At 32.0% G+C, this 13,531-nt stretch overlaps 1 protein-coding gene across 1 annotated transcript in view; it reads left to right on the plus strand.

The window, feature by feature from the left end:
- LOC106678220 (synaptic vesicle glycoprotein 2B) overlaps positions 1-10,599 on the plus strand; it is a 14,397-nt gene extending 3,798 nt beyond the window's left edge. The window contains exons 2-10 of the mRNA XM_014416620.2: positions 2,033-2,194; positions 4,455-4,617; positions 5,593-5,714; positions 7,015-7,256; positions 7,421-7,593; positions 8,366-8,610; positions 8,705-8,864; positions 9,523-9,650; positions 9,743-10,599. Of these exons, the coding sequence (XP_014272106.1) occupies positions 2,033-2,194; positions 4,455-4,617; positions 5,593-5,714; positions 7,015-7,256; positions 7,421-7,593; positions 8,366-8,610; positions 8,705-8,864; positions 9,523-9,650; positions 9,743-9,804 (1,457 nt within the window). The 3' untranslated portion in view covers positions 9,805-10,599. The remainder of the gene's footprint in view (positions 1-2,032; positions 2,195-4,454; positions 4,618-5,592; positions 5,715-7,014; positions 7,257-7,420; positions 7,594-8,365; positions 8,611-8,704; positions 8,865-9,522; positions 9,651-9,742) is intronic.
- The last annotated feature ends 2,932 nt before the right edge of the window (positions 10,600-13,531 follow it).

The following is a 13,531-nucleotide window of genomic DNA, read 5'->3' on the forward strand; positions in this document are numbered from 1 at the left end:
TTTAAGAGGAGAAGATGGGGGGGGGAGGGGAGATGCAGTCAGTAGAAAAACACAAATAAACAAAAGATTATTTATTTGTGCCGAAGTTTCGACCTAATTATCAGTTCCTCATCAGGGCTATAAAACCAAAAAGAGGTAACAACCATCATTTAATATGAGATTAAATATAATATTATATAGGTAAGAAGATATGTTTAATCTAATATTTTTATCAATCTACTACTGTCTAATTCCATAGTTATTAATAAACTAGTTTATATTTTCATTTCATTGTTTATTTTATATTTCCAAATTTGTTAGTCTGTAATTTGTCTTATTTTTATTTTTTCTCTGAATGATGGTTGTTATCTCTTTTTGTTTTTATAGCCCTGAAGAAGACCTGAAAATCATGTCGAAACGTAGGCACAAATAAAAATTTTTGTGTTTTGTTTATTTGTGTTTTTCTGCTGACCATGTCCTCTCCCCTCTCCCCCCCCCCTCCCGACTATCTTCTCCTCTTACATATCTACGGTTAACTATTTTCGACTCATTAGTTAAAAGAAATGATGGAAAGTAGAATAGGAGTCTGAGTTGATGGAACTTAATATTTATTTCACTAAAGAGTGACAGACTTGTAAAAAATGTATTTATACTTCCTGGCATTAAGATGATTTTGTGATTTGTATGCACGCAATCATCGAATGATTGACACGGAGCTGAAATTACGCTTAGGACGCCCCACAGTGGTAGGAAATCGACGATCAATCGGGGGAAAAAATAACATCAAACCCAATCTGTGAGCTAAAAAAAATTAGCATAGATAGCATCTTCATCACAATTAAATTTCCTTAAATGGTATACTTTTAAATTTATTTTATAAAATTCTATCCGACTGATGTAGGGAGCGAAATTGAGTTATGTCTAAATGTACCTTCCTTCTATAATATTACAAGAGCAAGCAAATAATAAGAGATTTTTAATTTAATAATTAATATTTTGCACGCAGACAGTCGGACGTAGCTGGAATTCGTTTTAATAATTTATTAAAAATATAGTATTAATTAGTACATAGCTCTTAGATCTGCTATTTGCTATGGTCTGCTAACAAAATATTTTTATCTTTGTTTTTATACTCCTACGACATATTCCTATTGGCTTACAAAAATAATATTTTCCATGTAATGTATCGTCCAGTATAGCTAATGTTGATCATCAATTGAGCTCATTAACAAACAAAAATCAGAACAATGGTGTGGAAAAAATATTGGATAATTCTAATAATAAAATAAAAATATTGGAGAATTTTCACAGTTTATGATTTTTCTCATTTGTCTCTAACAAATAAAATCTTGTTTTATGGAGTTTTTTCGGCTCAATGTAAAATTATGTTTAGTGACTTCCTTCCTTTACTATGTCAGCTCCTCAGTTAATATTGAATTCGGTAACTGGTCAGATCCAAATTGCTTTAAAGCTAATTTTCTATACTGTCTTTTCGTCAACAGTGTTTCTTGCTGTTACAAAACTCGCAATGATGTGTAAAATAATAGGTACTTCTTTAATGCCATAGTGACGTTTTTGGAGGTAGGAAGGATGGTATTGAAATTCCGAAAAGTCAGGACATTTGAAAATGCAAAAATCCTAGTATAAAATAACTCTGTTTATTATATTCAAAATTGCTTATGAACCATATTTAGATAGATCCATATTCCCAAATGTTTTATATTCTGAACGAATTCATCTTTAGATAAGGTATCTCCTGCAAAGTTTCACCCGAACTGGAAACTTCATGAACAAGGCAAGAAATAAAATTAGATATTGTCGTCTATAATAAAGACAGATGTATTTTCTCGCATCTGCTTATAGGAAAGTACTGGTTGAGTTGGTGTTTATAACTCAACAAGTTCCCACCAAACTTGCACAACGTAGTGGACCAAAGGTTATATTTTATTTTTATAATTGAATATTTTATTTTTATAATTGAAAATTTCTATAGATACTCTCATAAATGAATGCTTAGTAATTATAAATAATTATTTAACTGATACACCGACAGGAAGTGGCCTGTACACGTGGTATGTCATAATAACAGCAGGACTCATTGGTTTTGCTGCCTTGCTGAGCATCCAAGGAATGGCCTACGTCAGTCCGGTTGCTGGGTGTGAATTTCAGATGTCAAATACCATGAAGGGGATGATGACTTCAATGGGCTTCACGGGTAAATATATTTTGAATTTTATATTTTCATGTAATTATTTTTTGGTATACAATTATATTACACTATTTAAATATGGTCCGGGTGCGGTAAAATTAAACTCATTTTTTTTAATTATTTATTTAATGTAATTTACAACTGTACAAAATAATACAATAGGTAAATATGTAGTATGTTTCATATACACTTGAGAATCTTGGGAAGGAACCATCCATTGGTGGTACTTCAAACATTAATTTAAATTAGAAGGTCCCGTGGCCATCTTCTTAAATTTAAACTCAAATAATAATATTGTGTAGTATTTTTATTTGAGCCAACGTTTTGCCCTACGTTGCAGGGCTTCGTTTTGACCGAAGTCTAAGTCAGAGTGAACTTTGCAGTCAAAGTCAGAGTGAATTTTACCGCACCCGGTCCATAATCCATTTATTAAAAAAAATTAAGGTTTTCAAATAATTCTTAACAAACTCTAGTGCGGTGCACACATAACACAACTTTCACTTAACAGCATACTTAGATTTGGAATTAATCCTCCTTCGTTTTAGAACGCATATTTCTGTATTGTTCACTATGAAAATACTTCTCCGCATTAATTTTTCATATACTATTTTCAAATTACAGTTTGCATTTTCAACAATTTTCAGAAAAATACTTTTATTATTATTTCTCGTTAAAAATTGTTGTCATTTTTTTAACCAATAAATGGCGTAATTATAAAAATAAAACAATTTATTATCTACAATATTCTGCTCTTTTTTATTTAATTTAACAATTTATTCAATGCTAAACTGTTTTCCAGAGGAAGGATGACATGCATACATTGCATATCTTGTTTGTTGTTTTATTTATTACTTTATTATTTTTATATTTTTAATATTTGTTATATGGGGGAATTCGAGAAAGTGACTTTGTCGATCAAATGAAATAAAAATTGTGAAATGGAAGAGGAAAAAAAGGAATAACTTGAAAAATTTTTATCTACTGTGTGGACTGGTATTGATTGTAAAAGAAAACTGTGAGAAAAAAAAAGTTTTCTTTCTATTTGATTATATCTTGTAAAAATATGTAATTTATATATCGCACTAGTATTTCTAAAGTGATACAACTCAAAATTCAAGACAACTGACTATGTGATACTGTTGCCTATGGAGGGGAATAGCATTAAGGCAGCAAGAGTGACACAAGTGCCCTCTGGCGGACAAGCTCTGAAGCTAGGTTGATACAGTTTTGATGATTCATAAAGATATATTTACCAATTTCTTTCATAGTCATAACTCAAAAACACCGATTTTTGAGTTGTGTCACTTTAGAAATACTAGTGCGATATGTCCGATTACGGATTGATTAGTATGCTGTGTAATGTAGCGACCCGATGTATTTGGGCAGCATGAATGAATAAAGCATTTCTATCTCAATATTGATAATACAAAGAATTTCGAGTTAGTCATCCTATATAGGTTAAATTAAATTAAAATAGTTACTATTTAGTAACTATGGTGACGAAAACGTTTATGGGACTAGCGATATGGAACGTATTTTGCATGCAACTGAGCTTTTATTTAAATATTTTTCTCTCTCTACATTTCCTTCAACGACGGAACATAATACGTTCATGTTACTACTCTTATTTCCGGAAATGTGTTTTCAACATGGATAAAATATGTTTCCTTATATCTCCTTAAATTAATTATCCAATCCTTCCATAGTTTATATTCATTCATTTCTTGTTACTACTAAAAATTTTAGATAGTTATTTACTTCTAATAAACCAAACTAAGGTAATTTAGAGGATTATTTTTTTAAAAAATCAGCATATAAGACCTGCCAGACTATTTAAATTTGTGTAAAATCTATCTAATGTTAAAGAACACTAAATTTTACATTGGTTTATAAAGTTTAATCATTAGAGCCTTTTTTGAGAAAATCCTAAAAGAGTGTAAAATCGACAATATATAGTGGTAGTTCCGCAGGGTCGATTTTAACGAAAAAGTTGCGGTACAATTCCAGACATAGTTCTGCTCTAAATATAGAATTCCAGACATAGCTCTGCTCTAAATATAGAATTTCAGTAACGCACGACTTTTAATTATTGACCTAGGCTGTTCACACACACGCACGGATACAAACTCACACCATTTTGGTTATTTGGACACAAGAAACCTCAAAATTTGAGTTTCCATTGAAAATCTGAATTCGTAAATAATAAATAGTTTAAAAATTAACAGAATTTTTCAACTTTGTATTATTCAAAACCATCATGTCGTAGGTATGTTGGTGTCATCTCAGTTCTTTGGCTTTCTAGCTGATACTTTTGGAAGAAAACTTGTTATGATGTGTTCCCAGACAGCTACTTTGATCTTCACTGTCCTATGGAGTTTAGCGCCCAACACAACAGCTTTGGGAATTGTATTAGTTTGTAATGGATTTGTGTAAGTACATAATGCACTAAAAGTTTTTTTTTAAAAATCTCAACTACTCAGAAATCCCAAATAAAAAATCAGAGAAAATGCCATGAAAAAGCCAGCTCTAATATATGGCTGCAAGGCCTGAACTCTAGCAGGTACCCTAGAAAGCAGGATAGAGATTTGAACAGACAGTCCTCCGTGTAATTACAGGAGCGATCTGGAATCAGAGCCTTAACACATGGAGGAGGAGAACTAACAATGAACTGCTTGCAGGGACTGGTCAGTCAATATCTCACCATTTGAAGGCAAGGAGGTTAAGATGGACAGGACATGTGACTCGAAGAAATCCACCAGAACGCCTCTACACTACAATGAATGTCAGTATGGTAATTAAGAGACCACGTGGGAGGCCAAAAGCCAGATGGACCGGTAGGATCTACAAAGATGCAAAAGAGCTGTATGCAGAACAATGCAAAGCAGTAGCCAAAGATAGACACGCGCGGAGAAGGCTGAGTTTGGCGGCCAAAGATCTACAGTAGATGTCAGTAGAGCCAAAAAAAAAAAAAGACTTCAAGTACGTAGTATAGAGAGGAGTATTCTTCTTACCTCAAACAACCAAATGCGCACAAATGAGCCAGATTGTTTACTTGTATTCACAGATATAAAATAAGTTTTACTAGTGTGCAAAACAAGCTCCGATGGCGGGAAATTCAAAATTCCTATTTATAGTATTAATATTATTGCTTTATAAAGATAATAGCTGCCGAGTTCCGTTCGCTACGCTCGCTAAAAAAGGAAAACAAATCTGCCAATAGATCCTTTTAAGTGGAGATCTTGGCTATGGTAACTTGTAGCATTCTGTATAGAGGAGTTTTGAAGTTCCCACCGTTGGAGCTCGTGTACACTTATACCAATTCATTCAATTGGAAAATTCATACTATTCCACTTTTACTTCAAAATTTAATATATTTACATTTTAAAATTTCATTTATTTTACAGTTTGACTGGAACTTTTACATCATCGTATGTTTATGTTGGGGAATTTTGTCCATCTAATATCAGATCTAAAGGCCTCCTGATTATGACAGCAATGATGGCTACGTGCAATATTTATCTACCAGGTGAGAATGCTACTTTCTATGAGTGATTTCTATCCATATGTTAATGTTAAAAGAAGTTGGTAGTTATAATGGTAATTGTTAATTAGCTTCTACGATCGCTGCTGTGAATTGGTCGATGTAGGCATCTACTTCTTCAACGGTGCGGTTTTCCTTCAGCCGATGGTACATCTCTTCTTCGAGCCTGCTCCAGTCAGTTTCGCAGTAGTTAAATTTCTCCGTCTCGGCTATAAGCACACCGCTATTGGGGTCGTTCGTGGTGACGGCATATCCTCTGAAGCGAGGCGGTCGCCCTCGTAGCCTCGTATCTGTGAGTATGGCCACGGTTGGTTCGATGGGCGCAAGTAGCGCCTCCACCCCATCTAGTTTGGTGGACAGGCCACAGCAATTGGAGTTTAAGACGGTTTGGGGAATCATTTTTGTGAAACCAGCCCCCACAATTCCTGAAATAATTTTGACATGAGCACCTTCATATCCGCCATGAATTGTGTGCAGAAATCTGTGAGCATGATGATCATTTGCGTCATTACTTGTGAGAGGAGCAGTGATTGTTTATGAGCAAATGAGGATCCTGTTCTCTGATTTGTCTTGGTAGCTGGTGTTCGGTCCGAGGTAGTGGGTGTTAGCTAGGGGTCTGCAATGCGTCGGAGAAGGGAGCAGTTCTCCGAACCATCCCATTGGCCCTGGGTTGTACTTCAATGGGAGCCCGTTTCTTCTACGCTAATTTGATCTTCATCTCCGCTGCTTTCTCGAGCAGCTTTGTTATGGTCCCGCGGGCATGCACAAATATGGTGCTGTTTTCCACACCGGACACATTGAGGTTCATAACCACAATAGTTTTTGGTGTGACCATACTGTGGGCCTCTTTTTTTCGGCGGTATGTATTTCGTGACCATAAATAGGCAACAACTTATATGCCTAATCTTCTGTATATCTCCAATGGTTACTGAAGAGGGTACATTTACTACTGGAGGGGAAAGAGGGGTCTTTCTACCTTCTGCATCAGTGCACTGTAGGTGTCAGACCGCAGTAGGGTCTAGTGCGTAGAGCTTCTGTCACATCTTCTATTAGTGAGGCTATATCTAAGTTTTTAATCACGAACCTGGTCGTGGTACATTTTCCCACCCGTGTGGCATAAGTGTGGTGTTGGACATTTAGTGTTTGGAGGCCCAGCACTACTAATTTACGGTCTTGAAGAGAGTTCAGGAACTGTTAGGAGGATGAACTTCTCCGCGTGTTGGTTTTAAGAGATAATTTTCATTATGTTTTGCAACATTTATAAATATTGTTATTTTTTTTTCAGCTATGGCTTGGACTATCTTACCATTAGATGTATATATACCTATCTATGGTGACTTGGTATTTACATCATGGCGACTTTATATCTTACTTATGTTGCTTCCGCTTTCCTTAGCTATCCTTCTTCTGTCTAAATTACCAGAAACTCCAAAGTTCTTATATACTATTGGAAAACATGATGAGACTTTAGAAGTGATAAGAAGTATTTATGCAGTTAACCAGAGAAAAAACAAGGATGAATTCCCAGTAGGTACTTTAAAATATTATTGACCATAGGGATTAATAAGAATTTTATTCATATTAATTTATTCAAATTTCTACAATAAAATCTACATTTTTAAATCATAAATTATAATCATGTAAAAATTCAATTAAATGAAGTAAAATAATACAATGGTTTTTCTTTCCAGATATCAAGTCTAAGTCTGGATTTAGATGAAATGAGTACCAAAATTGGAACTGATGGTAACCAATTACTAAATTATTTTAAGAAGATGATGAGAGATATTGCTACTTTATTCTCAAAGAAATATTTAATTTTTACTCTGATGTCCTGTTTCTTACTCTTCAGTCTAGTTGGAACGTCAGTATAAACTTAAATAAATAATTCATGACTATTTTTAGTTAAATTTCTGTTATATTTGTTGCCATTATTCAAAAACAAAAATTCTAAACAAGCTCTTTATTATGAAATAAAAAATTTATAATACTAATGTTGCAGATTAATTAACTACTAATTAGAACCAGATTCCAAACTGTAATTCTTCTTGCTTTTGGAAAGTTTAAGAACAAAGATTCTCCCATGTGTTGTGCTGAATCGAGCAGGGAACTGTAGTAATAGTTTAAAATCATATCTTTTTTAAAACAATCTATATGAATTGTAGTAATACTAAGAAGCCGAGGGGAACGATTGACCATTTTGCAATTTTTTTTTTTATCTGCCTGTGCTTAAACCTGTTTAAAGTTGAACTATCGATAATTTCACAGTTTTGTCAATACTGAAGCCTAAAATTGGTTCGTTTTCTGATAAATAAAAAATTTCACAAAATTTGTATCCCTCATAACATTGGTGTTTATTCCGATTTAAAGGAAGAATTAAAAAAATTAATTTTACTGAGTTTTTTTTCTGTAATGGGAGCTGTGTGAAATACAGGAGAGAATCTTTGAGGTTATCAAAAATACAAACATACTATAACTTATTCATCCAAACACAGTTTTCAAGACCAAACAAAGTGTAAAATATACTCTTTGAAAGTGTAAAATTGTTGAACTCACCCTTTTTTATATAAGACTGATGATTTTCTACATGATATTACATTTTATTTATATTTATAACTGATTTATTTGTTAAATAGGTGCAACACATTGATTATGTGGTTCCCAGAACAGACCAGTAGAGTACTGAGTTATTATGAATCCCATGACATCTTTAATGTCACAATATGTGATCTTATGGAGCAAAGTAACACTGGAGAAATTATGGACTGTAATATCAATTATGATTTCCTGTTAGCTGGAATGCTCCTTGGAATAGCTGAAGTTGCAGTATGCATTGCTGTTGGTCTATGGGGATTAAAAATAGACAGAAAGATATTAATATGTAAGCCATCTTATCTTTTCATGAATTTAATGATTTTTTGTGATTACTAAGTATGTTAAAAAAAAAATTGTATTTCACTTGTTTTTAATTTCAGGTATTTGTTCATTTTCGGCTGCAGGATTAAGCTTCCTAACTGTTTTTTTGACATCACACCTTCTTATAATTTTATGTATTGCTACTATGACTGTATTCCTATTTGTAATGTTTCCTGTAATTATCAGCATTGTAGTTGAATTATTTCCAACTCAATTGAGGTACTATTTCAATTTATATACTGCACAGTATATTTTACACGTAATATATTTGAATGGCTTGGGGCAAAAATTTGACACTACAATTTTAAAGAAAATTCGAATTTTGCACAAAATGCTCCTTTGTTTCTCTATAAAACTATTTATTTTGTTAATTTGTCTAACACCATAATGTTATTCAATATAAACTGCATTAAATATTAAATAAAAATTACAGATTTTTTTTTTTCAAAATTGCATTACAAAAAATCTACATCATGTAGCTTGTCATATTCTTACATTAAGTTTTATTATAATATATTAAAATAAAATATATATTAATATATTTTATAAAATATATTATTCCACAAAATCTTGATTGTATTTTCCCTCTTCACAGCCTCAGGATACAATTTAGCATCACCTTTAGTTCGGATAACATTCATGATAAATTACTCCAAATTTAGAAAACAAAAATTTGATAACTTCAGGGATATTAAAGATGAATTATGACAAAAAAGGTTGTTCTTCATTTTATCAGAATTGTGATTTTCTGACTTGTGAGGTTTTTGCTCATTACAAGTCATTAATTCGGATTTAAAAATATTCTAAATTAGATTATATTTTATTACAGATTAAAAATTAAGACTAATTCTAATAAATCAAATATTTACTCATCTAGGTCCACTGCTACCTCCCTAACAATGACGTTTGCAAGGTTGGGTTCTACTACAGGGGGTCAATCATTGGGAATTTTATTTGATCACCATTGCAGAATTGGATATTTTGGAATAACATCTATAGTTGCAGGTATTTTTAATTTTTATTTCTATATTTCAAATAAAATTAGGCTTTATCAGAATTCGTATGTTTTTACTTAATATTTTTTTTGTATTAACTAGTGGCAGGATTTTTATGCCTTTTTATTCCAATTGGGCAGAAGAAGAAGAACCAAAAGGTGTAAATACTCAATGAAGCTAGTGCAAGAAAACCAAATTTTTAAAGCAAATTTTTTACAGTTACACATTTGTAATAATAAGCCTATTTAGTAAATCAATATATACTGGAAACCAATGATACTTTATATATACCTACAACTGTAGAATTTGCTACATATTTTGTATTATTATCCCTCACGATATTATATATATCTTTATCTGATCATCCTGGCACCTGATCCTTGGGTAGTGATGGTTGACCAAAAATTATTGACACCTGTCAACGTGAAGGAACCTTTTCCTAATGGATAAAAGGTGTTTTATTGGACAAATTCATTAGGCCAGGTATCAGCCGGAAAATAGTTCAGCAGGCAAGACCACAGATTGTCAATTGTGGTATGTTCCTACAACTTGTCAGACTCTGTTTATGAATTATCCTTCAAGGGGTGTAACTTCAGGTAGCCAATGAGGAAGTAGATACTAAAGGATGACACTCCCTGATACCTAAGTGGGTGAAAGTGAGATTTCTTGGCAAGAGGAAGGTGGAGAAACTAGGACTTTGAGCTGGACAGAGGGCTCAGACACTTCAAAGCATGGGCTGGTCAGGAACTTGGGACAGAGGGGCAGATAATGAAGTAGAAATAACAGTACAACACCCAAAGGCATGCATCACCCACTTCAAATATATATTAGGTATTCATATCATATATAATGTAAATACATTTTATATCAAACCATTTAACAGAGTATTTAATCATTTTAAAATATTATTTTATTCATAGATCTAATAAATGTAAATAAATATTTAGCTCCTTTGTGTAGTTTTGAATATCATATTACCCAATATCACTCTCTAATATATTATATGTTTCAATGGTAACAATATTATATACATATAAAGATATATAATTGGTAAATTGGTAAGCATGCTAGCTAGACCTTTGGGAATGTAACCCAATAATAACAGTTTAAAGGACACAAATAATTTTAATTAATATAAATAATTATGGATAATTGTCTTCTGTAATTATCCTGGCTTCCCAATTTACAGCAGGTATAATACATAGCAAATTTATGATTTGTAACAAGGAGTTCATAAATTATAACTAGATAAATTCAATAATTAAAATAATAACTTTGTTAATAGAGCTGTAAAGTTTTCAATAATCTCTATCAAAACCCAAAAACCTGTACAAGTACAGCCCATTAAGGGTCTTGGGCTTAGTGCTTAGTAAGGAAGTACTTTTTCAGGACTAAAGGTTGCACAAGGAGCTGATTGGGTAAATATCATGGTCAATTGTTGGATTTTCCTCCATATTGAAGATATTGATGACCAAATAAACTAAAATTTATGAAATGTGCATGGTTACTGCTGCATAAGCCAAAACTATACAGTGCCACTTTGGTATTGGCCAATTTTGAAGGATGACCTCTATGCTCAAGATGAACATAGTCAAGAACATATTTTTGACCAAAAAAATGATACAATCAAAATGGTAAATGGCGAGAACTAATTAAAATTTCTCTCATTTCTGTTTTTAATTTGATATTTTGGTCCACAACAATGGTGTTTTTTCTAAAATATATTTTTAAATAAACTACAGCCTATTCTAACATGACAAAAAAATAATTTTGCAATCTTTTAATTAAGACCTATATATATATAATAAAACTGTTTCACTGAGAGATTTATAAAAATAAATTAAAGATGCATTTGAATGTAATAAATATTGCTACGGGAAAGCCACAGCAATGAGAATTAAAGTGCTCATTGCAAGTACATTAGTAAAACACTCGATTATAATGAATTTATGATGCTTAAGAGACAGAAATGCATCTGGTACTTTAAGGCCATATTACAACCGATATGAATGAATCCTTGGAAATAATTTTATTCATGTGAGACTTCAAAATTGTATGTGAAATCTGACTGTTAGCCTAACAATCATGGAAATACAAAAATATCCATTTTCTCCTTTAGTTAACTATCAAATTCTTCCATATTTTATATTTATCCATTCTTATTACTACTAATAATGAGTGATAATTTTTTTTTTAATAAAAAATTAAATTTACTTCAAAATTAAATATTTAAACCCTAAATGATAATTGTTAAAACTTTTACACACCAAAGTCACCTTGAGAAACTGTCTGAATTTTTTTTTTTTTTTTTTAAACAAATCTAAGATGTTCCATTTCTACCATTCAAATTCGCTACTTATGAGGTAATAAAAAAATTTCTAGCTCCCAGACAAAAACCTAAAACTATAACCTTGGATTTGGGTAAAATCCTGAGGACCTGTGAATGAAACTGAATGAACATTGGCTGGGAAAGAACAAGTTCCAAAATATCTTTCTTTTATTTAAGTTTCATTTAAATGCTGTACTTTTAAGTACCTTTCATTAGAATAAATGGAATAATCTAATTGGAATAATAAATAAATACCTTGGAGCTTCTTTAGAATATCTCAAAATTGGTTACCAAAATCATTGTCAAAACACGTTTTAAATTTAATAATAATTGTATTATTACATAAAATTAAACAATTACATCTAGTGTATAAACTTTTTTTCCTCTAAGTAGAATCCAAAATAGGTTTTACTACATATATAAATGATAATACATATTATCATATATAAATGATCATTTGAACAGTTAAAACCGTATGTATTAAGGCATTTAATTTTTTTTTTTTTTTAAGAATTAAAAAATCCGAAACCCTTCTTTGTAACAATTTTGACCAGTTAAAAACGTCTGGTTAAACCGAAGGGGAAAAAAACATTACAACCAATAACCACTACCATTCTTCCAATCAAAACTATTACTAAACAGACCAACAAGCCTAGCAAGAACTGAGTCATAATACTCGAGGTTATTGAAATCCTTGTGATTGTAAGAAGTAAAGAATGAAATGTTCTCCAATATGCTAAAAAGTGCGTTCACAATGTTTCAAGACTTTTTTTCCGAATTAGGGGAGAACGCGTTGACCAGTTTCACCAACAGTAGTGGAGATATCATCTTTCCATCAGCACCAGCAACATTTGCCTTCGAGAGATTTATTTATTCAATTATTTATTTAAGTGTTTCGACCACTAGGGTCATTTGCACTGAATTTACAAAGTTAGTAGATTACTATTGACATATTTACAAAGTTACAAAGTGAGGAAGTTACATATAAGTGAGAAAGTTAAAAATTAACAATTACTGTTACAAGTTACATTACATTACAATTTACAAATTTACAATTACAATTACTACTACTATTACAAGTTACATTACATTACAATTTACAAATTTTCAATTACAATTACAATTAGTTAGACTATATGTGATCATAAATATTAATGATTTTTAGAAAATGAAAAAGTTTTGTTATTGTTGTGGGATCTTCGCTCAACATCTCCTGTAAATCTGAAGAGAACCGATGTGGTTCGTGAGCTATACATTCAGTGAGAATATGCCTAACAGTGAGATCGTTTCCCACAGTAGCGACACGTTGGTGCATTTTCTTTTTTCATGAGATGACCGAGTGAGTCGAGTATGGTAGGGTTAATACCACATCTTCTCTCCGTAGCAGATTCAAGTTTCTGGTTGGACGTTTCACTGTCTGTTGGACCATTCTTAACTTGTCTCTCATGGTAAACCATTCATCTTGCCACTCTTGCCATCCAATTTCTTTTATCCATGAAATAACATCTTTGCATATTGATGATGTTACGACTTGGCCTGTCTTTATAGCTAGTCTGGCCTGC

This window comes from Halyomorpha halys, unplaced genomic scaffold (assembly GCF_000696795.3).
Source record: "Halyomorpha halys isolate HHAL.00 unplaced genomic scaffold, Hhal_1.1 Scaffold128.1, whole genome shotgun sequence".
Taxonomy (NCBI): Eukaryota; Metazoa; Arthropoda; class Insecta; order Hemiptera; family Pentatomidae; genus Halyomorpha; species Halyomorpha halys.